Here is a 25,490-nt window from a genome sequence, read left to right on the forward strand (position 1 = left end):
ATAATGTCAAATTCCTTACCAAGAAATGTCTTAACCACACCTGTGTGTGTGTGTGTGTGTGTGTGTGTGTGTGTGTGTGTAAAGGCTCGTAACACAAGTAACATAAGTTCAACAAAGTAACAAGATTTTTTTTTTTACAGCTGCTGAAAGTTGGGCTCCCATTGACTTTATGGAAAACTTGAACCCCATCAATTTCTGATAGTTTGGACGGGAGCTGCGTTTTGGACATAGCATACCACATGAGCAATTCCATTTTAAGTTTTTATTACCACAACTCATTAATCAATTCATAATAGGCCTACATAAGGAGATTGTGCTGTGAATATCTTTTCAAAAATAAATGTGATAATTTGCTCAGCTATAACCCAATTTACTTATGGTGTGTAGTGCAAAGAAACACAGTTTTGCTACAGTGCGTAACTGCTTATTATTACCCCAATGGTGAAATAAATCTCAACCGGAGATTATAAGGCGGTGAATGTCTGATGTCAGATTTAGCAACTGGTATATTGGTTTCTGGACTTCTAAAACATTGAGTACACTCCCATATCTCCCAATTCGACTGGGCAAACAAAAAATAAAAATAAAATAAAATAAAAGCAAACCTATCTGGACATGGGCAGTCGCACCACACCGTTTCTCTGTGCAGTCAGCTAAAACAAGAAACAACCCTAATTTAGTGCAAGTGAATTTCTTAAAAAGTGCTCCATCTAATAAAAAGTTATTACCCCCTCATCAGCATTATTAAACACTAGGCCAGGCTGTAAACTAGTGCAGATACATGCAACAACACCTCTGAATCAATATCCAAGACACCGCAATGGTGTTCAAAGGGACGGCATCATATTTGGTCACTTTTAGTGTGAATGCAGCTTCTAGGAGCAGTTCACCACAAAAATGACTTTTTTCCTCTCGATTACTCATCCCATGGAGACTTGAGTTCAATAAATGTATTTAGTTTTTGTCTCATTCCTAAGCTTTGATTATAATACATTTTCCCCCATTGATTTCGGAAGTCTCCATGGGGTGAGTAATCGATAGAAAGAAAGTCATTTTGGGGTGAACTACTCCTTTAACCACTTAAAATCCTATATACAGTACACACACACACACACACACACAAACATCAGCTGTATGACAAATAGAATAAGCTCAAAGCGTTGCAAGGTGCGACACAGTGCGAGTTTTGTCGTACTGTATGGTAGATCTATTTTCCCTTTTTTTTATGTATGGATGAAAATCTTTCCCTGTAACATGCCCAAAATAGGGACAGACACCAGGTTGGCAATTGTTAACATTATATGCAGTTACTGTTACTACCCAAACTAAAGCATAGTTTGACCAACTTACGGCTGGGTAATATTACATAGTCACTGTCAGGCAGAAACCTTGAACCTTGATCCATTCACCGTTTTGGACATCCAAGGTTTCCGCCTGACAGATGGTGAGACAGAAAATGGTCTCCGATTTGGGATATGGCAATACCATGCTATGCCATGAATGTTGGCTTTTCATGGTTTTAAAGGCTGCAATTACAGTAAAGAGATATACTTTTACCCGCTAATTATGATTATAATAGGGATCACTGATATTATTTATCAAAATATAATAATATTTTGTGAAAACACATGGTAGTCACCCCCACAATACCGTAACAAATATTGAGATATTTATTATTATATTATGTCCATATCGCAGCACCTACTGTAGACCTACTATATGACAAAAACTGGTAGCACCAAAAAAGGAACACACATCCACTAAATTCTGATAGTATATCATGCAGTAAGTTACAGTTAAGATGCAGAGACAGTGGACCCGAGTTTGTTGGAGGCACAGACAGTACAGTCCCATAGTGTACAGTACATCGTATATCATCTGTCGGGTGGAAACCTCATAATATATTCAAAACTGTTACTTTCCAGAATCTAAATATCAAAAGTAGCAGATCTACAAGCTCAAAATGCGTTGCTTCTCACTGTGTTTTCGAGTTTTGATACTTTTGTGTGACACTGTAGTGTGATCAAGAAGGGCATTCATTTACAAAAAATCAAACCTCTGTTCGAAGTGGAGCTGTGTGTGTGTGTGTGTGTGTGTGTGTGTGTGTGTGTGTAGCACCTCTCTGGTCACCCAGGATCATGTGTACCGATTTTTGTGACATTTGAAGAAAATATGTAGGAAAAGGTGCAAAAAGTGTGTTTTGGAGAAAATTCAAGATGGCGGAAAATCTATCCTGGCGCAAATGGGCGTGGCCTATATGGGGACCCAAGGAATCCAGGGAAAAAATAATTTTAATTTTCCGATCTACGGTTCAAGAGTTACGGGGCAAAACGCAAAGTGGGCCGTTATAGCGCCACCATGAGGCCGAGTGATGTAATTATTTTTGGATTCTTTCTTAAAATCATTATGAATCTCCTCTCCGAGGTTTGAAACTGTAGCTCCTATGGTTTACGAGAGAAAAATACTTGAATGTGAGTTTTTGCAATTCCCATTATAAGTCAATGGGGAAAATTAATTCACTAATAAATTAATATCAATTAAACTATAGAACCTTTCTCTTAGCAAGTTACTAGCACACGATTCCCGAGTAAGCCAGTCGATTTGACATATGGCGCGAGTGTGTGGTGCAAAAACTGTGGGAGGAGTAGCGTGCCAAACTTTGAGGCTACAGACACGGACGGACGGACGGAGACCCACACACACGGCCACGTATAGGGAGCTTGTGTTCCACACAGCTCCAAAAATAAACACAAAAAGTTAAAATGTGGAGATTCTGCCCAACAATATATACCTTGCATCTCTGTCAACTTCTTATGCTTTATAGTAAATGAATGTCCTTCTTCCGTCATACTACAGCGTCACACAACACTATTACAAATAGTTTACAATAATTGTTTTCAGATCTACAAGGTCACAACATGACGATTATTTATTGGTGGTGCTGTGGGTTTCATAAATATTTAAGCAATTAAAAGCGAGGTTTACGCCAGACAGTGACGATATCGGATGATGAAAGCTTGACTAAATGCAAGTAAGCTTTGTAATGCAGCTGGAAAGGGCTTGTTTGGCATGAGGAAAACTCAACAAAAAAAACCTGAGAGTTTGTAACATGTGATTTTCATCTTGGCACATGCAGGACGTTATGCAGTACATAAAGTGGTTCTCATATTGGGGTCCGGGGACCTCTGAGGGTCCTAGAAGGAGTTTCAGAGGGTAGATTTTCAAGATTTTGTACTTTGGCTATTCAGAAATTGCAGATGTACAAGCTCACGACAGGCTGTGAGCTTGTAGATCAGCAATTCTTGAAAATTGTAAAAATATGAATAATCTGGAGATTCTTAACATCTTCGCTCATGGGGCTGGGCTCCCTGGCACACAACGTTTTCAGATGAGGGTTTGCGGCCAAATAAAGACAAATAACAAATTTGGGGGTCCTCATTGACATGAAAATGTTTTGAAAACCACTTAGGATTACATCACTTCCTCTTCCTGGGGCTCTTGTCAGAATCCTGCCTGGTTGCGACGTCCGCTTTATGGCCGGAGGCCGCGGCAGAGGCCTTCTCCGTGGGCGCAGCATGCTGCTGCTCCTTGGACCTCTTGGTCTTCAGCTCGGCCTGGCGGCCCCGCTTGCCGCTGCCAAGGTCCCAGGAGAGCAGGGACTTGAGGAGGCAGACGGTGGCGACGGCGGCAAAGAGAGACTGGAGCATCAGGGGCCCAGGCAGGTCCTGGACATGTGCCCTCAGCCGCTTCAGAACCTGGACTAGGGCGGAGTCTGGGTCGGACCGGTCCTGGACCTCTCCCTGTGACGGTGACATGATCATGGCTTAAAGGAAAATAAAAAAATCTCACTACAGAAAAAAAGTCCTAAACTGCAATATTTTGGTGAAAATGTGTAAAGGTTTCACACAAACTATGGCGCTTCCCTGTTTTCTATGGTGCTTCCCTGCTTCCTTGTCTTCTATGGTGCTTCCTACGATGCTTTCCTGTAATAGGAGACTACCGACTATCCTATTGACCGACGGCCTGTCATCAAATTATTGGCTTAGGAATGCGTAAAAAAAAAATCATGGGATTAATCAAAATTGATAAACTGAAAACTGAATTTAACTGAATATTATGAGTTATTAAGCAGGTCTTACATTTAGTCCGTGTTGTGTTAGCATCCTCTCCAGGGTAGCATCACCCAAGCGCACTGTGTGAAAGACGTCTTCTATCATGTCTCTCCTCCACCATTGTTTGGGACTAGACCTGTTCAAAAACGTGCACAAAACAAAACAAAATGCCACTCTTTTAAGGCAGGGGTCATCAATGTTTTTCAGGCCAAAGACCCCCTAGCTGAGAGAGAGAGAGAGATGAAGCAGAGACCCTCCACTATATGTTGTATAAAATTGTGTTGCACATCAAACCTTTTCATAGATAGCTTCATAGACTTGACATATTATCTTGTGCTTATTATAGTAATGTGTATTACCTGCTTATTGTAAGTGTTTTGGTTTAAAGCATCTGCTAAATGCTTAAACTGTAAACTGTAAACTTGATTGACACCATCAGTGTATGTTGGATTCAACAGGGGGTCCGGGACCCCTAGGGGGTCCTCAGAGTTACGACAGGGGGTCCTCCAAATCTATGTGTGATAGAAACGTTTTCCTCCTTTTTTATATTAACCACTTGAATCCTAGCGTCCATATTCGGATAACTTTAGCCAAAAATAGCAGATCTACAAGCTCACAACATTGTGAGCTTGTAGATCTGCTATTTTCGGCAAAGAGCTCGGGTGTAGAAGGGAAAAAGAGCACACATACAGAGTGAAAGGTCAAGTTTATAAAGTATTGACGGTTCAAGTGGTTAAATATCTGAAAGCACAAATTGACATGAATCCAAAATAATTAGAGGCTTTGTGATTAATTAATCGAAATTAATCGCATGTTTAATCGAATATAAATATTTGACATTTTAGTATATGAGTGAGTTTTTAAATCAAGATTTTGCATCCACTGGACCGAGCAAGTTCTGATCGGTGTCTTCTCCCATTGCATGCACTGGGGTTTGTTGTCTGTTGGTAGGTGCACCGGTCGCTACACCTGAAACTTGTCCTGTGAGAAAGGTTCTATGGTACTACTGTCTACTAAGCACAATTAAAATGCGTTAATTTTTTCAATCGCGTTAATTCGTTTTCAAGCTGTAATTAATTAATCTAAATGAATCAGTAAGTCCCAGCCCAAGTATTTTCAGACATTTAACCACTTAAAACTGGCAATACTAAGTAATCTTGACCTTTCGCTCTGCTCTTTTTTCCATCTACCTTGAAAACAGCAGATCTACAAGCTGCTAGGTGTTCTTGCATGTGGGCCAATGTAAGTGTGAGTACTGACCCGTCCTTGTCTTTCCCAGTGAAGCGGTACTTGTACAGACTAGCTCGGAGATATGTGGGCGGGGCTTTACTGAACGGATACTGGTCCTTCTGGAGCAGCCCGACCACTAGAATGGACACGCACGCACGCACGCACGCACACGCACACGCACGCACACACACACACACACACACACACACACACACACACACACAAATGTACTATAGAGGGTATGCGCATGACATCACTGTTGCTGGAAGTTATGTGGGAACACGCCGACTGAGTGGCAAAACACTAATTTCTGCCATTGACAGCCCATACATCCAAACAGAAAAGTCCTATTTGATTGTATTAAACAAAGTTAACTCACCAACATTGCGGCTGTACTGAAAGCTTGAATTATCCTCTTTCTATCTGCAAAGCTTTTGTTTCATAATGAGCTACTTTCTGTCAAAACATTCTGTGCAGGTTTTTATTTTTCCAAGTGTCAGAGTTTGGAAGCACTCATTTTCTACAACACAACATCCTGCTGCCTCATGCATTATGTGCAATTTAGAAACAGGTGGTATGCAGTGCCGTTGAGTGATTTGCAACTAGCACTTCCAAACTCCAATGCTCCATGCTGCTCAATGTTTTGCCACTCAGTCTAGATTAGGGGGGCGGGTCCCAGTAGATGTGCATACCCTCTAATGCCCATCTAAATTATCTAGCACCTATTGAATAATTATATACTTCCATCATAATACAAAAAAATAAAATAAAAAGTCTCATAAAGCAAAGCTTGGCCAATGTGATCCTTGGTGTACAACAAACTTTGAGCGCTTTGTGCCAAGATATAGGCCAGATTTAGTCGATGCTTTTTTGCTGTTCATTTAAAAAAAGAAAAGAAATGAACATTATTCAACAGATTAACTAGGGCATTCATCGAATATTCGAATATCAAAGTCACTATTCGACGTTGTTCACCGAAGTCAAATATTCGCTTATTTGTATTTTTCTTTATCGTTTTCTCTTTAAAAAAATATATAGTTTATAAAGCTTGGCTAGATAGGAAGTCATAAGAATGAGTTGTAAATGCCCCTGGTTAATGAATCTGTTAATGCTCTATACCAGGGGTTCTCAAACCTTTTCAGGCCCTGACCCCCAAAATAAACATATTTGAACTGGGGACCCTCACCCTGACAAGCACTTGGAATTGTAGGTATTACATTTAATGTGACTTGGTTCCGCAGATAAATGTTGTGAAAATAGCTGATCTACATGCTCACAACGCCTCGCGTTGCGAGGCGATGTAGAACGGCTATTTTCACAATGTTCGCCTATTGCTTACTTAATATTTGACAGTTTGGCCAGTCCAGTTATTCGACTATTCAAATACTTTGAGGTCGAATAATTCGTGAATGCCCCATTGTGAACTCACCATCCTTCTTGCCCTGCAGCAGAGCCTGGAGCAGCCCGGTGAACCAGCGGTCTCCCTTCCAACCTGCCTGGGCTGCTGCCTGCTGCGACATCAGCCAGTCCAGCCGGGCCTGGTAGGGGGCCACTACTGGGGGTGCTACCTCCACATCACCTGGCCTATACATCCACTGGATCTCCTGGAGAAGTCAAGTCAGGTCAGGCCAAGTCACCGTTATTGCGACCGTAGGTCGCATTTACTACCAAAACCTCCACGCTGTCTGTGAGTGAGTGAGTCCGTCACACTTTTGCCCTGCTCATATCTCCACAACCGTTGCCCCCATCCATGCCAAATTTTGCACACACACTCCTTGACTGCCAAACTACAACCTCCAAGGACCCCCGGAGCCCCAGGGACCCCCAGGTCCCTGGGGGACCCCCAGATGTAAAAAATGACCAAATGTGCTCACACGTCACACTTTTTCCCTGCTTATATCTCCGCACCTGTTGACCCGATCCATGCCAGATTTTACACACACACTCCTTGCCTGCCAAACTACAACCTCCAAGGACCCCCGGAGCCCCAGGGACCCCCAGGTCCCTGGAGGACCCCCAGATGTAAAAAATGACCAAATGTGCAAAAATGACCAAATGACCACCCCAACGGGGCTGCTCACGGGGAATTCCCGGGGACCAACGACTCCTGGTGCTCCAGAACGGATGCAAAAGTGGTGGTGCCCCCAGTGGAGGACCCCCTGCCACTGCAGCGCACATAAAATGCCGTAACTCGGGCTAGGAGCGTCCGGGAGAGCCGGGGCCGGTACCTATTCGTCCGCCAAGGCAACGCGGAGACCCCACCCCTCATTTCTCACATGGCCCTATTCTAGCGCCACCTTCAGGCCGATTTTTAAAACACATTTTTGGACACTGCTCCTACAGTTTTTGCCCTAAAATCACGAATATCACTACACAGCATGTCTACACTCATGTCATCAACATGGATCAGGAAGATTTGGGAAAAACAAAGTTTTGCCCTATTTGTGGAGATAAGCCACCTACGGTCGCTTATCTCCCGATTAGGGAGTCTTACTGGTTTGTATAGCACATTTAGTGCACATTGAAGTTGACCCAAAGTGCTTTCCAGAATACTACTAACAAGAAAAAAAACAAAAAAAAAACAACAAAAACAAAAACGAAAATGCATGAATATTGAATAGCAATAACATGCTAAAACCGGAAAACATGTTGGCAAAACAAACAGACAAATTACAGCATTGAAAGAGTGTGAGAGAATACAAAGTTAATTACATATTTGTATTGTATATTTCATTTGATTCTGTTTTTATGGCGTAATAAAATGACATGGCATTGACCATATTCACATGGTGGCCATGTTTGAAATTTGCAACGAAAACTGTACCTAAACCAGTAAGACTCCCTAATCGGGAGATAAGCGACCGTAGGTCACTTATCTCCACAAATAGAGCAAAAATGTGTTTTTCCAAAATCTTCCTGATCCATGTTGATGACATGAGTGTAGACATACTGTGTAATGATTTTCGTGATTTTAGGGCAAAAACTGTAGGAGCAGAAAATTAAAGTAGGCATGCTATTCTTTCTGTCAAGGGTACTTGTGTTCCGTTACCATTTACCAATTTGTTGCTATGGCTTCCTAAAGTTTTTTTTCTTTGAACTCAAATATCTCAGAATCTAGATTTCTGAGGTTATTGACTGGTTTGCACTCTCGAGCACCTATCTCCAAAACCGCTCACCGAAATCACTCCAAAATTTTTTTGGTAAAAAAGAAAATCCTCTTTTACCAAATCTCCCATTTTTGTTCCGATATTCACATCGCATCATTTTCAATTTATTCTCTGGAATGGGGGCAGAAATGAATGGGCCTTGATGGTGGCATTGGCCGGGGGAGGGGGGTGGGGGGGTCTGGCAGTCAAAGTGTTAAGGCAGACCTGGGCATTGTACGTACGGCCTGGAGGCCATATGCGGCCCTTTGGTTCACTCTGACCGGCCCGAGTAGGGTTAATGGCAAGTTACAAAATAAACTAATTTTCAAATATTTCTTCATGCATGGACTAAAGCTGCATTGCTTTTATTTTGACGTTTTTTATTCCCGTAAATATGGTTGCACTGGTCACAAGTCAAGTTAGCCCGGGCTCTATTATGATTATACTAGGAGGAAGATGTTTTCCAAAAAAGTGTACAGAAATAGTTAAAATGATGTTTTTATGTGGCCACACCCACCAGTTCATTGGTATGTGTGGTTGGTGAAGTTAGCCACACCCACGTATGTTGGGTGAATGGTAATTAGGGGAGGGGTTGATTCTGTGATGTAATAAGTATCTGTGTTTTTGGACCGGCACGTTTGACCCCACAAGGTGGCAGCCTAGAGCTAAAATCCAAATAGAAAGGCAATACATAATTGCTCATATCAACCACACCAGGGGGTCTAATAAAGTACTGTCAACCTCCTAGACACATGAAAACTAGAAAAAGTACAAAACTATGGCACCGCCTCTATAACACTTAGCGCCGATCGACTCCTAGATCGACATTGTTAGTATGGACGTCCCTGCCGATCGACTCTCAGATCGACTTTTATATAAAAGCAATTTTTTAGCATTTTTTTTTTCGATGTATTAGCGGCGCAAACGGTTTCCCCTACCTTGTACTGGCTGTGACGATAGACCGTGGGAAAAAAAGGATAGGCTGATGACGTCACTGGTATTCAGTCCTTGTCTGTGTAAGATGGCAGCTCCCAGCCGTTAGCCTGCTAACATACTAACAACATCCATAACGCCGCTTCAGTAGGTTGGATTTTCATTCCGATTTTTTTGTGTGGCGTCTGCATCCGACCATTTGCCCGGACGATAGGTCAATGTGAACGATCTGCCACGAATCGTTTAGATCCGTGCGTTGTGTACTCCGGTGCGCCGCCATTTTAAAACCCATAGAGGAGGGGCTCTTTACACAGCTTCATACAGAGACCTGTTATGTTTACAGTGTTACGATGGCGCACTCTAGTGGTGTTTTTGGGGGTAGTTTATCATCTCTCTGGTCAATCTCATACAATTGATCACATTAAAATATTAATATTTCCTGGCGTTATTAGCGCACATCCATATTTTAAGTTAGCAGGGAATGGGTTAGGTGACAGATAGACCTCTTACCTTCCAGGTGGTGTTGTCCATGCTGCCTTCTAGAACCACCTCAGGCCGTCCTCCCTGGTCCTGTCTGACAGTGCCAGATAGGGCGTAGCAACTGACAAGCCTATATCGCTCCACCAAGCTGTAGGCTTTCCTCACCTCAGGAATCACTCTACTGCTAGACACCGGCTCCATAGATGTGTATGGGACCTGGTCAGAGAGAGAATGAGCGCATCAGAATCAACTTTATTGCCACAGCACTGGTTTACAGGTGGAAAGAAGTGGGTGAAAGCAGGTAGAAGAAATCTAACCTTAAATAAGTAGAAGGCAAATGTCAAAGAATACATCTAAATATGAAAATATCAACATATATACACAATTACACATAGCATAATAATAATAACAATGAATTGTTATAGCACACATTTATAGCACTTTTCTACTGTAAGTACTCAAATCGCTACACAATGGTTCATTCATTCATACATGCATTCATACATTAGCATAAGACCCCGCTCCCTAACAAACCAACCAGTAAGACTCCCTAAATCGGGAGATAAGCGACCGTCAGGTCGCATACACAAACTTTAGAAAGCAATGGTAGCCAATCAGGAGGGAATATGGGAAATGGGACAGATCCATGTTGATGACATGACTTTAGAGATACTGTGTACCGCTTTGCGTGATTTAAGGGCAACATCTGCAGGAGGAGTGTCCAAAAATGTGTTTTGCAAAAATCGGCCAGATGGTGGCGCTAGATGGGACAGGAGTGTGTGTGCAAAGTTTGGCATGGATCGGGGCAACGGTGGCGGAGATAAGTGTGACGTGACGGACAGACTGACTGACTGACAGCCGGTGGAGGTTTTGATAGTAACTGCGACCTGATGGTCGCAACCAGTAGGGGTCAACAGTGACAAGGGACTACACTAATAATAATAATAATGGATGGCATTTTTATAGTGCTTTTCTAAGCAAGTTGAAACTCAAAGCGCTTTACAATGGTGAATGGTCCACTCATTCATACTAAGGAGATTAGCTAGACCCTGTCACTGTATATGAAAATGTCATATCAAGATTATTGAGACAAAATAAATCACGATTCACGATATTATCACGATAATCAAAATCCATTATCCTGAGGCAGAACATTTGCCAAAAAATAGCCGATCTACAAGCTCACAACACGTCACAACGTGACACGTTGTGAGCTAGTAGATCGGCTATTTTTTGGCAAAGACATCTGATAGAGAGTGAAAAAAAGATCAAGTACGTATATTACCTTTTGCCAATTATAGAGGGTTTAAGTGGTAGGGTGAATTGATCCCAGTGCATGATGGAGGACGATATCACCATATATTAAATCTCCACAATACGATTATCGTGAGTGTGTTTTATCACGATGAAAATCGCGTATCGTCCCATCCCTAGTCCCAGGTTGGCAGAAGGTGACATAGCAGCAATCAAATCAAATGAAACTATGGGGAATAAGCTATGGGGAAATGAGAATTGATAGAATGGATAAATGCATCTAACTGATTGCAAGCGAGATGAACAGGTGATGGCTGGTCTCTCAAGTCTGTCTGTCTGAACTTACCACACTGAGGGTGAACAACGCTACCGCCGCAGCACCGAAGACAAACCACCGAAGCAGGGCCCAGAGTTTCGACAACACACCCCTCACCTGACCCACCGCGCTGGGGGGGAGAGAGAGAGAGAGAGAGAGAGAGAGAGAGACTTTTATGACTCCTTTTTTCAGGATTACTGCAACGCCTAGTTCAGTGGTTCTCAACCTGTGGGTCGGGACCCCCAGGTGGGTCCCCAAATTATTTTGGGGGGTCCCCAGATGATTAACTTAATGTGCAACATTGTTTTCTCACTCAACAGTTAACAACCCACCATAAGGTTTAAGCATAGAGAGGGTACTGTATCTGCACATTTCTAAAGTGACCATTTAAGGACTTTTTAATACCTCTAATATTTGACAATTTGGCCAATGTTTCTCATTTTAGAGGCAGAAATGGTGAAAATAGCCGATCTACATGCTCACAACGCCTCGCACTCGTTGTGAGCATACAGAACTGCTATTATATTATACAAAATGTAATGCCTCGACTCTTAGTGCTCATCAGGGTGGGGTGGGGTGGGGTCCCCAGTTAATATGATTATTTTGGGGGTCGCGGCTTGAAAAGGTTGAGAACCACTAACCTAGTTGACGATTGCTGTACAAATAATGGTGATTAACATTTGAATTGTGTTTTTGGCATTGAACATTGGAACATATGCCTTAATATTGCACTGGGCGACAAATAACTTTGAAATATACACAGCCATGAATGACCAATAATCAAAATAAATAATGTACTATGACCAAAACATGCCAACCATTTAATAATTCTATCCTTTCAAAAATGTTCAGCGAAAATAGGTAATCTAGAAACGTCACATGGAAATATTGAGTGCTTGTAGATTGGTTAATTTTTTGCTATCTTTGAATGGATTAGCTTCTGGCGGGATCAGGCGATTATGTTGTAACTTGTGAAAGTGAACTCACTCCATGAAGGATGCTACCAGTTCCCAGGTGAGCGAGAGCACGCCTATCCAGATACTGGGCACCATCACCAGCTTCAACGCCTCAGCGAACTGCTGCTGAGAGAAGGCTGCAAGCCACAGGAGATTGGGGTCTCTATGGGCTGTTCAATTCATTTTCACCACTGCAGCGTGAATTAGCAGTTATGGATCAGCCATTCCCAACCTGTCCTCACTGGTGGGCCCCCATACATAACTGGCAAAACACTTAGGTTCTTGTGATACCGATAAATATTTAAAAGACAACTTTTTCTTTTTTCAATTTTTTTCAACAATGGTTCATGTTTTAGATTTTAGAATAGAAAAAAAGAAAAGATGAGTGTTAAAAGAAATTCATTTACTGCTTTCTATTGTTTTAGCGATTTTCATTTGAGTGGGTTGGGCCATGCATACAAGTGGCTAATTACAGTATGTCTTTTTAGTCACCTCACCCATTCCCAAGATGCCCCGCAAACTTTCATGGGAGATTGTGACTTATTGGGAGCTAGTAGGTCTACAGTAAATAGTAATAAAGACATTGCCGGGCCGGCTTATTGTGTCTAAAAATACATATTTAGCCACTTGTACACATGCCCTCACCCACTCAAATAAAAATCGCAAAAATGATAGAAAGCAGTAAATGAAAAAAAGAAAGAAAAAAAAACATTAATCTTTACTTTTCTCTAATTACCATCTAAACATGAACCCTTGTTGTAAATCCCTTTAACTCTGTCCTCTCTTTTCATGATGATACATTATTATGTACCAAAAGATACAGATACAGAGATACAGAGATCTAACACAATCATAATAAAATAAAAAACGAAAATAAAGATGGAAGCCGAGTTACAGTAAGTGGACCACCATAACTCGGCTGGGAAAAGGTTGAAAAGGTTGGGAACCGCTGGTATAGGTCATTGACTTGAATTACAGACATACAGTACATGCGTACGTATAGAGATTCAGTGCACTTATGGTAAGATGTGTCATTAACAGCACCCACCTATTTCGGAGGATATGGTTTTGGCCTCCCAGTTGAGCTTCAGCTGAAAGAGCGTTATGGTGCCATAGATTATGAGAACACAGATAGCGGCCTCCACCAGCAGAGTCAACCAGGACATCAGGGCTTGGCTCCGAGCTGGTGTCACAAAGACAGCCAATAAAAAACATTAGATCAGGCTGTGTCAGCAAAAGAATGATACACTTCATGATAAACTACAGGGGGGGGGGGGGGGGGGGGGGCAACATTTGATCTCTCACTTTAACTGATGGGAGAACAACTTTGTTCCCCTACACTGCGCTGCAGTAATCTGATCCCTTGTCAGTCAGTCTAGCATAGCAGCACTTAATTCTAGCAGCCTACACTTATTTCACACCCACAGCCAGCATACATAGATCAACAATTTGCTGTGTATTAGCTTGTCTGGCACCTAGTTAATCGGGTTGAGAGTGACTGCAGTGCACATAGCCGGTAACAGAGCGGTCATTGCGGCGAGAGGCAAGGATGCAGCCAATACACAACAACGATCGTGCAACACAATGGGAAACGGTGGTGGGCTAGACCAGTGCCCATTAAATAAACAAATAAATAGACCAGTCAATCACAATATAGTGTCAATATAGATTCTATGTCCACTTTTATTTCCAGAGGGGGGGTTACCAGGCTAAACTTAAGCTATATTATCAACTACTTTTTACATCAGAGGACCATGCTTCTCAAAGTCAACTGTATGTAGAGGGCCCCTAGACGGAGACGACGGAACTTGTATGGGCACACCAGATGTGCCACGGTGGCCAGCCTGAGCCAGTCTGGCAGCTGGTTATTTTTACAATTGTTGTAGGACGTTACAGGCAGGTTTCCTGTTCATCCTTCCCTTACAGCTGATCTAAAAACTCACAACACGTCACCCCGGGCTGCACTGTGAGCTTGTAGATATTCTAGTTGACAACATTAACACTGACCGTGTCTGTGACTTCCCCCTCCGCTTGCTACACAGTTGCAGAGCAGCGGGACTACTCAGTCCGGTCAAACTTCGTCAACAACCGTCATGTTGATCATAGAGGTGTGTTCATGATCGGGAACACTCGCATGCACGTTCAACGTGGAGACCCGGTCATGTTGAGCCGTCTGCTCCAGCCTAACTGAAAGCGGAAATAGCTACCATACTAAGGTACAAAGTTACTCATTTGAAGCAACTTGCCCAACACTGCTCTCAGTACAACATGCTACCGGTGTGTCAGGATACTCCGGCCTGTGTATGTTAGCAAACTCCCTTCTTTAATCGTGAAATCTCAGCCCAGGGACAGTGCTGTTGACACAGCTGAGCTGGCACACATAAATTCCTACTAAGCAAAATGTCAGGCTGTCCCGTTACTACGCACGCACTGCTGCTTGGCTTGTATTGGCATTGATGAATGAGCTAGGCCTGTCACGATTATGACATTTTACTTGAGGATTAGTTGTCATACAAAGGATTACCGATTAACAATTTAATTGTGTGGCGTTTAGGCTTTGTAAACAAGAGTTGCACGGGGTAGATATGACAAAAATATGTAAATAGTAATACACAAAGAAATTACTGACAATGAAAGACAACAAAAATCTAAATAAAGAATTTGCTATGGCCAAAATACACCATGTTTAATATGTTATACTCAAAGTGTGTGGAAATAACCAATCTACAAGCTAACAAACACAGCGCTGCGATGCAACTTGTAGATGGCCATTTCCATTGAGATGCATCTCAAATAACTATGATTAGGCGATCGTAATAATTGTGACAGGCGTAGAATGCAGTAGCAACATGTTGGCCAGGATCCAAACAAATTAATCACAAGCTGTTCTGACAAAGGTAACAGCTTTCACTGAAGCTTTTTACTGCCATATTATAATTTTTGTTTTGGCCAAATACAAATTTGTGAGTAACCAGTTGAGAAGCATTGGTCTGATGCTCAATATAACAGCACTGATGGTTGTGTCAGGGGATTTTTTTAAACGGTATACCTGTAGTACGCCACAATGTGTTCACTTGACAAATCGATATGAACAGCTTCAAAGAGTTCCTTTTCACAATGATGAAGGCCTCCACAGAAGGCAAAAAAACTAAATTTAAAATAATTCAGCGCTGCAGGTGTAGCACCGGGATGAGATAACACTATTTGAATATATGGCCGCATTATCGCCTATTTGCTTTTGACCCGTATGGGTCTTTTTGGACGCTTTCAGAGTTGAACAAAAAACTCAGGATTTGACTGTGTTATGATGGGGTTACATACTCTTGGCTCTCCTCTTCTTGCCGTGAGCCAGCCAGGACCTGACGTGCTCATCATCCAGCAGGGAGAAGCTCAGAGCCATGGACACCAGGGTCACCACGGACACGTTGGTCACCAGCATGGACACCACTGCACTAACCAGCTGACACACACAACACAGTGACATACAGTAGACAGTAACTAATGCTAATCCTTCTCAGGACAGTCAGGAGTAAATGAGGATACAATCGCTGTTTGGTAAACATGACTGACATGAAATGCTTACATCTCTTCAGGACAATAACATGACCTATATGTTAGGGATGCACTAGAGGGTAGCACGGGTCCAATTTGACCTACCCGAACCCAAATGGACCCGTGAGAAATATACCCGGAACTGAATGGACCCGCCTGTTATTGGGAATATGAGATCCGATACCCGAACGGACCCGTGGCAATTAGACTTGCCCCGAGGGACAAGTCAATATGTTAGACCCGAACTGGCTCGGTTCTCGGTTCGGGTCTCGGATAATCGGGTCCTGGAAGACCTGTGCTACCCTCTAGGATGCACCGATGTGACATTTCTTATACCGATAATCAATGCCAACATTGCCACCATGGTCGATAACTGATCTTTACCAATGTCAAATATCGGTATAAAAATATGTTAAAATGTTGTCTATCTGTATAAAAATAAGTTCAAATTTTGTCTTTTCTGAAAAATAAACACTGAATTTGGAAAAGCAATGCCTCTTTATTCCAAAATTAGGGATGCACCGTTATTGAAATGTTGCCCCATATCCCAACATAAACACAGCTTGAATATAGTATTTATATTTTAAAATGTTCCAACATTTTGACCCTTTTGAAAGCTTTCCCAGAAAACACTGATTGTATCTGCAGCATAATTATTATTATAAAATAAAATATCGGCCTGGGCTATGGTTCAGCGGTCCAGGAACCTAAAATTAAAAAGAATAATAATATGTTATTTTGATATCCGTTCAATACCGATATTGCATTTTAAGGCCACCATCGGCTGATGCCGATATGATGAATTGTCCAATTTAAGCTAGCCTGGTAAACCCCCCATGGACCATCGTTCTCAAAGTCACCTGTATGTAGAAAGCCCCTAGGCGGAGACGACGGAACTCAGCGAAGTAAAGTATGGGCACAGCGGTCTGGGACACCAGATGTACCACGGTGGCAAGCCTGAGGAGCCAGTCTGGCAGCTGGTAGGCAAACCAGGCCAGAGGTGTAGGACTGCCAGTCTCCAGCATGTCACTCACCGCTAGAGGGACAGACAGACAGACAGACGTCACTTAAAGGACAACTTTGTTTTTTTACAACAAGGGTTCATATTTTAGATATGTAATTAGAGAAAAGAAAAGGTGAGTTTTAAAGTGTTTTCATTTGCTTCGTTCTATTGTTTTATCGCGTTTACCGTGCTAAAATGTGGGGCATGCCTTATTCTGTGTAAAATGACATATTTAGCCACCTGTACGCATGCCCCCAACCGCTGAAATAAAAATCTCTAAAACAATAGAAAGAAGTAAATTAAATGATTTTAACACTCATATTTTATATTCTTTAATTACAATCTAAAATATGAACCCTTGTTGTAAAAAAATAAAGTTGTCCTTTACTGTGCTATGGTCTATACTCTATACTATCGGTGCTCATCCACTTCCACCTGTGTGTATAGACTGATTTCCTGAGCTCGCCCCTGTAGATGGCGCCGCCGCCATTGCCGCGGTGTAAACAGTTGTGTACTGTAAAGTAACTTGTAGCCTACATTTACAAGTACTGTACTTAAGTAAAATTTTGAGTATTTGTACTTAATTTGAGTATTTCCCATTTTCAATAATTTTACTTCTACTCAACCACTGGCTGCTGTACACAACGGCAATGGCGGGCAGTGCGCTCTACAGGGGAGCACTCAGGAAAATGCTCTATATTCAACTTAATTATTGAACATGACCTCAAATATACTCAGCTAGTGGAATGCAAGTTCACATGCAGTGTTAATTTTGACAGCAGATTATTTTGAATAAATGTTTCAGTCGTCCGAAATGTTTTGAAAATGTGTTTAAAGGACAAGTTTAGTTTTTTACAACAAGGGTTCATATTTGAGATTGTAATTAAAGAATATAAAAGATGAGTGTTAAAATTATTTCATTTACTTCTTTCTATTGTTTTAAGAGATTCTTATTTCAGTGGTTGGGGGCATGCGTACACATGGCTAAATATGTAATTTTACACAGAATAAGCCCATTCCCAAGATGCAACGCAACCTTTCATGGTTGGATGTGACTTATGGGGGCTAGAAGTGTTACTGTAAATAGCAATAAAGAAACTGCTGGCTTATTGTGTCTAAAAAGACATATTGACTAAAAAACTATAGGCCAGGGGCCCTCACGGGGGTTAATCCGTCCATGAGTACGAGTTCTCTTTTGGGTCACGTTTGACATCACCCTTTTATGACACTGTGCCATAAAAATGGAAAGCATGATGAAGACTTGCAGACTACAATACTTGTAGTTGTGCTGTGTATTCAAACAGTACTGGCCAATCTACAGTTTGATGCAAGGAAGAAAATAGAAAGAAAATAGAAGAAAATATACGTGTGTGTGTATACAGTATGTATTCTAAGACAGACAGACAGACAACAAACTAAACAGTTAATAGGCTAAAACTAAAATTGATAAATACATCTTTATATGCTGTATATATTATGTAATTAGCAATTCACCACTGGTCAGCCACATCTGAGTCTTCAAACTTTCCAGTAAAAAGGATATAACAATAAGAAAAGAGTTTTATGTAGACCTGGGCCATTGGTCACAACTCACAACATCAAAGATTAGTTTGCATCCATAACCATTTTGTAGCTTTGTTTTCATTTAACAACAACCCTTTGATGTGCTTTCAGGGAAATGAGCGACTTGCATTGGCTTGTTTTACATGTTATCATGTGGAGAGGTAGGGAAATTAATGAATCCTCATCATGCTGGAGGCAATAAAAGCATGACAATTAGAGTATGACGTTGCTAATTCCAAGTCAAAAATTCATAACCGTCTTTTTTTTTTTTTTTTTTCTATTCTAGAAAGAAAAAGCCAAGGCGCATTTCGGCATTAGCCTTCGATAGGCTTACATGTGTGTCATCCATGCTCTAATAAAGGCCTTTTAAACTTTTGCTACACCAAAATTCTGAGTGATGTGTGTTTTTCTTCTCTTTGGGGTGCATAAGAGCAAGTAGATTTTGATTTGTGGCCCTATAAATTGTTCAAATAAAATCATTGCTAGGGCAAAGTAGCATTTTGTCTTTTGCCAAAAGTGTAAGACTGCTTTCTGCTTTGAGGGGTGCTTCATGGATGGAACAAATGTATCCCGTAGAATTTTTGAGAGAGAGAATGAATGAATTTGATAATCTTTTCCTTGAACTAAAAAGATAGAAACACAATATGGTCACCATGAACTGATACATGTTTCTTACTTCTGCTGCCATGGAATATTTTTTAAACTTCATGAATTGCTTGTTTAGTACATTTTTATTGTTGTATTTTGTAAAGTTCTGCCGTTTTTCAGTGGGGCCCTGGCTCCACTGCAAGCATGAATGAATAAACTCAAATCAAATCATAATCTGAAGAGTTGACTTTCTTTTGTTCACATTGCTATTACGGCACGCAATTCTGCAGTAATGTAGCTCCAATAAACACTGGCTAGAATGATCATGTTGCAGTAATGTAGCTACACAGGACTGATCATGCGAGATGAAGTGTTTATTTCATAAGACTTGAGTGCTGCAACAAAAGGCCTTCAGTGTAGTAGCTACCTACTGCATACAGTAGCATGGTGAATGTTATGTATCATTCAGTGCACTATTGACATTATGCCATATCCAATCATAATAAATGCAGTAATGAACAACACAGATAGTCAGCATATTGAAAATGTAAATAGCTTGTGTTGATACAGCCCATACATCAGTCATCTTTTAACCACTTAATCCCTTTTATGCTTTGTTGTATGACAAATAGCAAAAACAGCTGATCTACCAGCTCGTAGATTGGCTTGTTACTCAGCTTGTTTTCACTATTTTAGTGAAACATTTACACCAGGGTTAATGTCATGAATAAGCTTGTTGCCAAGTGTTTCCCATGCAACACATCCATACTCCCCCTGGAACGTGATTGCATCTGATGGAAATTATGAACAAACTCCTATTCCTATGGCTATTCCTATTAGTATAACTAATTTGAGCACTTAGGACACAATTTCCTACTCTGAGACGCGTGATGGGTGTCACTGACCAGTGAGTCCCCACCAGGAGGAGCTGTAGCTAGCCAACTTGGCCACTCCAGAGCCAAAGGTGAGGCGAAACAGGAGCCAGCGGGCCAGCCAGAAGGTCACTTTGTTGGGATGGTAGGAGGAGGCACACCGGCCCAGGAGGTTGAATGGAGCAATGAGGATGGTTAGAAAGCCAGCCTCCAGCAGAAGACTGTCCCTGAAGCACAGAGGGGACCAATATAAATTCAGCTGATGGTCACTTTCAAACAGACTGGAGAACTTGACCTGCAAACCAATCAACTACTTAAATCCCAAATATACTTTGTTGTACGCCATACTTATACGCTTGTAGATCGAATGTTCATCCTATAATGATGCTCAAAACAACTAACTAGGTTCAGGCTAACCATATCTCCTTGCAATGTGCCATACTTTTTTTTGTCATGTATTTAGTTTGATTGATACATTGATTTAAAAGGCAACTACCCAATTTCATTCTTGTACTAGATGATTCAGGTTGTTAAGAAAGTTTTGTCAAAAGCAGGTACTTTAGACAACCGTTATTAAAACAGTTGTTGCATTTTATATATTAATATGCACATTATTTAAATTAGGACAGAACACGATTACCTAGTTGCGATTTTTTGATCAGTACAGGGAATTGGGTGCAACATACCATGGAAGACGAAGGAAGTCTCTGTCTACCTGTCAACAGAACACAGTCAACACGTTATACTAGAGGCAGTATATTTACACATTCATTGTAATTTGCAAACAAATACATGTAGCCATTTTTACTTAGTGTACTGATTTTAGTCTAAATTTAGTCTACTTGTGGGCAGGGTTGGATCTACACGAATCTACGGCCAGGCAGGCCCAGACAGATTTAAACTGGGCCCATCCAAGTTGACAGCTTGCCCCACTGAATACTTCGGATTCCACCGTGCGTAGTAGTGTCGCTCTGACCATGATGCGGAAGCCATATTTGGCTGGCTACCCTGTCAATGCTTGTGATTGCTGGTGCCTTGCTGATGGTGGTTTCATCCCCCATCTGTGAGTGTGTGTGTGTGTGTGTGTGTGTGTGTGTGTGTGTGTGTGTGTGTGTGTGTGTGTGTGTGTGTGAATGTACACTCATTGTAGTGCCTTGGATAAAGGCACTATATAAATGCACCATTTACCATTGAGTGGCCCAAAAGCTGCAATGGCAAGCCGCGCCAATTCTTTCCATGCACCGCTTGTGGAAAGCAGCCAAATAAACAGTGAAAAACTAAAAAATGTATATCCAAGTTTTAAAAACTCAGGCCCGCCCACATTTTTCTAGGCCCAGTCAGAAGTGTAATCCTATCCGCCCCCGCGGATTACTGTATCTGCCACTGCTTGTGGCATTTGGCCTACTTGTGAAGTGATCTTAAAGAAATGACAATTATAATCACATCCAAACTTGAGCCTTGTCAATGATTTCAATTCAATTTACACTCAGGGCGCAACCCCCCCCCCCCAAGCACCCCAGGATACCTGGCATAGAGAGAGGTAGAGGCTCCAGAGAAGGAAGTAGACCTGGCTGTTCCTGAGGGAAGCCAGGACAGCGGCTCCCAGGGCCAGCAGAGCGCCCAGCAGGCTGAGCAGCTCCATCAGCTGCTGTCCGTCCAGCCTCAGGCTCCGCCAGAGAAGGAAGGGGAAGCCCAGGAGATGGTCACCTGGATTCTCCTCCGGCCCACGCACAGGCACAAGGCCCTGCTCCCCGTACAGACCTGATCCCACACACGCAAGTTTGGAAAGGGGGGGGGACAAAATGAAGTTAAATCAGTTAAGCAGGGTACTAATTGAAAAGCTATGCTATATTACCCCCCCTGTAGAATGAGACTATTCAATTAAAGGGCGTGTAAGTGATTTTGTTTTGTTAAAATAAGGGTGCGTTCGGTAACCCGCACCGGGTGTGTGCTCAGTGTAGTGAGTGCAGTGGGCGTGGCGTTTGAGAGTGCGTTCAGTGTGGCTTATTTACGAACGACCAGTTAAGAGTCAGCTGTGTGCTTTTTCACTCTGAAGGTAAACTTCCTTAAAAGCAGCAGTTGCTAACGTAACGTTGATATTGAAAGGAGATGTAATTCATAATATTGGCATACCTGCTGTTAGTTTACATGTTGATGCGTGTGAAACTATCAAGCCCAAACGACGAGCTACAAGCTGTAAATGCTGCATTTGCGGTCATTTCCTCCATTGTTCACAGCTGAGAAGCGCTCGAGACACGGCGATGAAAACCAACCAATCAAAACACCACACTGACGCACCACACCGCCTAACCCCATCTCCTGAGTAGGGTTGGTGAGTGCGTGCACTCAACACACCAGTGCGCCGCGCACTGGATTTCCGAACGACAACGCACCAAGTGCACCGAATAAACGAACGACAACATGGCACACCAGTGCGTTGAGTGCGCATTTCCGAACGCGCCCAATGTGTTAAATAGCCCTATATTCCAACGAACGTGTCACCAAGTAGCCTTCATAGGGCCTTTATCCTAGCTTTTTAACCTTATGAAGAGCGCCCTGGACCAATTTCTTGTCAACATTACCATAGAATGTTTGTTCAGTAACAGGTGTCTCCCCATCACAGCAGTTTTAGCTAACATAAAATGCATTCCGCAGTCTGAATACCATGAATACAATTGTATCCAAGCAGGAGAGAGAAGAGAACCTGCCATGCAGGATAAGCAGGTTATTTTATTAAAAGAAATAGATAAAGAGCAAACAAACTTATTATTGGGACACTATAAATCTGAAGCTGTTAATTGATCTTGGGTGGCTGAAAACAAAAGTGTGTGTGTGTGTGTGTGCGCGTGCGTGCGTGCGTGTGTGTGTGTGACTGTGTGTGTGTGTGTGTGTGTAATATTAAGTATGTTCCTCAGAACTTCTGATTCCTTCCGAATTAAAACAATGAGTAGAATGAATATGCTTCTGTAAGCTACTGCTATATCATTGTGTAGGCTGATTTTGCAAATGCTATTGACCCATATTGACAAATATTCACCTGGCGGCCATGTTTGAAATTTGTAGAGCCTGTCCAATATATCGGTCGAACCGATGTATCGGCCGTTTTTGGACCCCGATGTCGGCATCGTACATCGGTTATTATCTCTCTGATGTATCGTGGTTTTTATAAGTAATATTAGAACACCATTTGATGGTATTTATCCACTCAGACCCAAAACTTAGAATATATTGTTGTTGCCCGTAAGGATCCATTTGGTTTCATTTTACACTCAGAAGTTAAAGATCTTATAAAGGGTCCATTTGGTTACCAAATCTCCATCATTTAGCTGGGGACCACCTGGAAAACCCTCAAGGACCAATGGTGGTCCCCGGACCATTGGTAAAAAAAAAGGGAAAAAAAGGTTTTGAAGGTAAGAAGTTTGCATTGAAAACTGTACCTACATAGGGTGGCATTTCACTGACTTAATGGAGAGATGGCTGCCGTGTGAATATGGTCTATTGGTACCCCTGCCCGCCCCAACACCAGCACCGTGTCAAGTGCAGCCCCCTCACACAGTCAGACACTTGTATTCCAGTGGTGGAAAAAGTACTCAAACGTTATACTCAAGTAAAAGTGTCAATTCTGCAATATAGAAATACTGTTGCAAGTAAAAGTCCAGAATTCAAAATGTACTCGAGTAAAAGTACAAAAGTATTGGCATCAAAATGTACTTAAAGTACCAAAAGTAGAAAGTACTCATTATGCAGAATGTCTCATTTCAAGTTTTGAAAAGTATAGAAATCAATTGAAAATAGTAGATCTACAAGCTCACAATGCGATACACTTGTAGATCTGCTATTTTCAAATGGCCAAAATGTATACAGAGCTAAAGTTGTTCATGTAGGCCTATGTATGAGTAAACATACCAGTAAGACTCCATAATCGGGAGATAAGCGACCGTCAGGTTGCATTTATGTTGTCTGCAAAAAGCAACCTCATGGTGGCGCTAGAACAGGGGCATGTGAGAAATCAGGGACGGAGGTTGTGGTTTGCCAGCCAAGGAGTGTGTGTGCAAAGTGTGGCATGGATAGGGGCAACAGTGCCGGAGATAAGTGTCTGCAAAAAGCAACCTCATGGTGGCGCCAGAAGAGGGGCATGTGAGAAATCAGGGGTGGAGGTTGTGGTTTGTATTGTGTGTATGTGCAAAGTTTGGCATGGATAGGGGCAACAGTGGTGGAGATGTGAGTGGGGGCAAAAGTGTCACGTGACGGACAGACAGACAGACATACTGACTGCCGGTGGAGGTTTTAATAGTAACTGCGACCTGGCGGTCGCAACACTTTGCCTCTGAGACGTGGAGCAGAAATACAAGTATTGGAAATACTCAAAAGTGTACTTATGTACACATTTAAATACTTAAGTAGATATACTTAGTAGTTACTTAACTTACTTTACATTACACTTGTGAGATACTTAAATGGTTTCCTGTGGAAATAAGCTTAGTCTTTTCATGGATCTCCTTTTAGTAGACCTTGTACCAGTGAACTGTACCGTCATGAAACTGTACCTTTTCCTATACAAACTTCTAATAAAATCTTCAATCAATCAATCAAAACACACCACTGGCACTGACGCACCAATTGTCCTGCTATGACCTCTCAAGCCCCCTCACTCGTCTCAGACTCGGACCCATTTCTTTTGATCCATTCATTCATTGTACTGATTGTAACGCCTGTTCAAATGCCACGCGACTACACGGGCACACTATGCTGATTCACCTCATGGCGATCTGACGCCAACATTGCTACTAGTAGCCTACTACTGTACTGTAGCCGATTTACAGTAAATCAAAACTAAACCGTAAACCTGGAAAGTCTACAAGCCTATGTTAGTGAACGCGAGTACGCGACCCACATCCAACACAAACACGCACCCTAAAATAACCAAGTTCATTCATTATCAAATATACTTCTGGAGTGAACCAATGAATGATAGAAGACGTTTGCTTGAAGGAAAAGGAAATCAAACAGGGCGGACACAGAATTCATTGGATTCCGATGTGCACATGATGTGACAACGCCGGTGTAAACTGTAAAGTAACTCTAAGTACAATTAAGTATGTTGTAGGCTACTTAAATAAATGTGCTTAGTTACTTTACACCACTGCGGATACAGAATTCATTGGAAACCGATGCACATGTGTGTCAAGACTGTTTGCCATGATCATCATCTTACCTGGAATCTGCACATACAGGGACGCAAAGGCAAACATGTAAATAATGGCCATACTCCACAAAAACATGTGTCGCGGATATAGACTAATTTCCTCCATTTTTGCAACTAACAAAATCAAATACCGGTTCCTTAGTAACAAAAGTAACTTCTCCGTGAAGCACGTACAAAACGTTTGACAGCAGCAGCAACACGCCTCACACAGTTTGCACCCAGTTAAGGATAAGGAAAAATCAGAGACTTTTCGGGAAGGAGGAGTTAAGTCTTCAGTGC

At 42.0% G+C, this 25,490-nt stretch overlaps 1 protein-coding gene across 1 annotated transcript; it reads right to left on the bottom strand.

Moving 5' to 3' along the window:
- Window positions 1-247: 247 nt before the first annotated feature.
- Window positions 248-25,422, bottom strand: LOC308309059 (lipase maturation factor 2-like). Its single transcript, XM_080754523.1, has 14 exons — window positions 25,221-25,422; window positions 21,531-21,766; window positions 20,692-20,720; window positions 20,039-20,232; window positions 16,840-17,015; window positions 15,749-15,887; window positions 13,476-13,610; window positions 12,459-12,564; window positions 11,502-11,601; window positions 9,932-10,117; window positions 6,772-6,946; window positions 5,373-5,478; window positions 4,140-4,248; window positions 248-3,800 (listed from the first exon to the last, which is right to left on the bottom strand). The coding sequence occupies exons 1-14, from the start codon at window positions 25,315-25,317 to the stop codon at window positions 3,477-3,479; spliced, it is 2,112 nt and encodes a 703-aa protein (XP_080610649.1). The 5' UTR covers window positions 25,318-25,422; the 3' UTR covers window positions 248-3,476.
- Window positions 25,423-25,490: the final 68 nt, after the last annotated feature.

This window comes from Nannobrachium achirus (genome assembly GCF_963921795.1).
Source record: "Nannobrachium achirus genome assembly, chromosome: 23".
Taxonomy (NCBI): domain Eukaryota; kingdom Metazoa; phylum Chordata; class Actinopteri; order Myctophiformes; family Myctophidae; genus Nannobrachium; species Nannobrachium achirus.

Bases quoted from the DNA above. Each gene is read 5' to 3' on its own strand.
- LOC308309059 (XM_080754523.1), bottom strand. From the start codon at position 25,317: ATGGAGGAAATTAGTCTATATCCGCGACACATGTTTTTGTGGAGTATG. The intron at 12,565-13,475 runs GTGGGTGCTGTT...TGTGGCTTGCAG, and splicing joins AACCATATCCTCCGAAATAG to CCTTCTCTCAGCAGCAGTTC. The intron at 11,602-12,458 runs GTGAGTTCACTT...TCTCCCCCCCAG, and splicing joins CTGGTAGCATCCTTCATGGA to CGCGGTGGGTCAGGTGAGGG.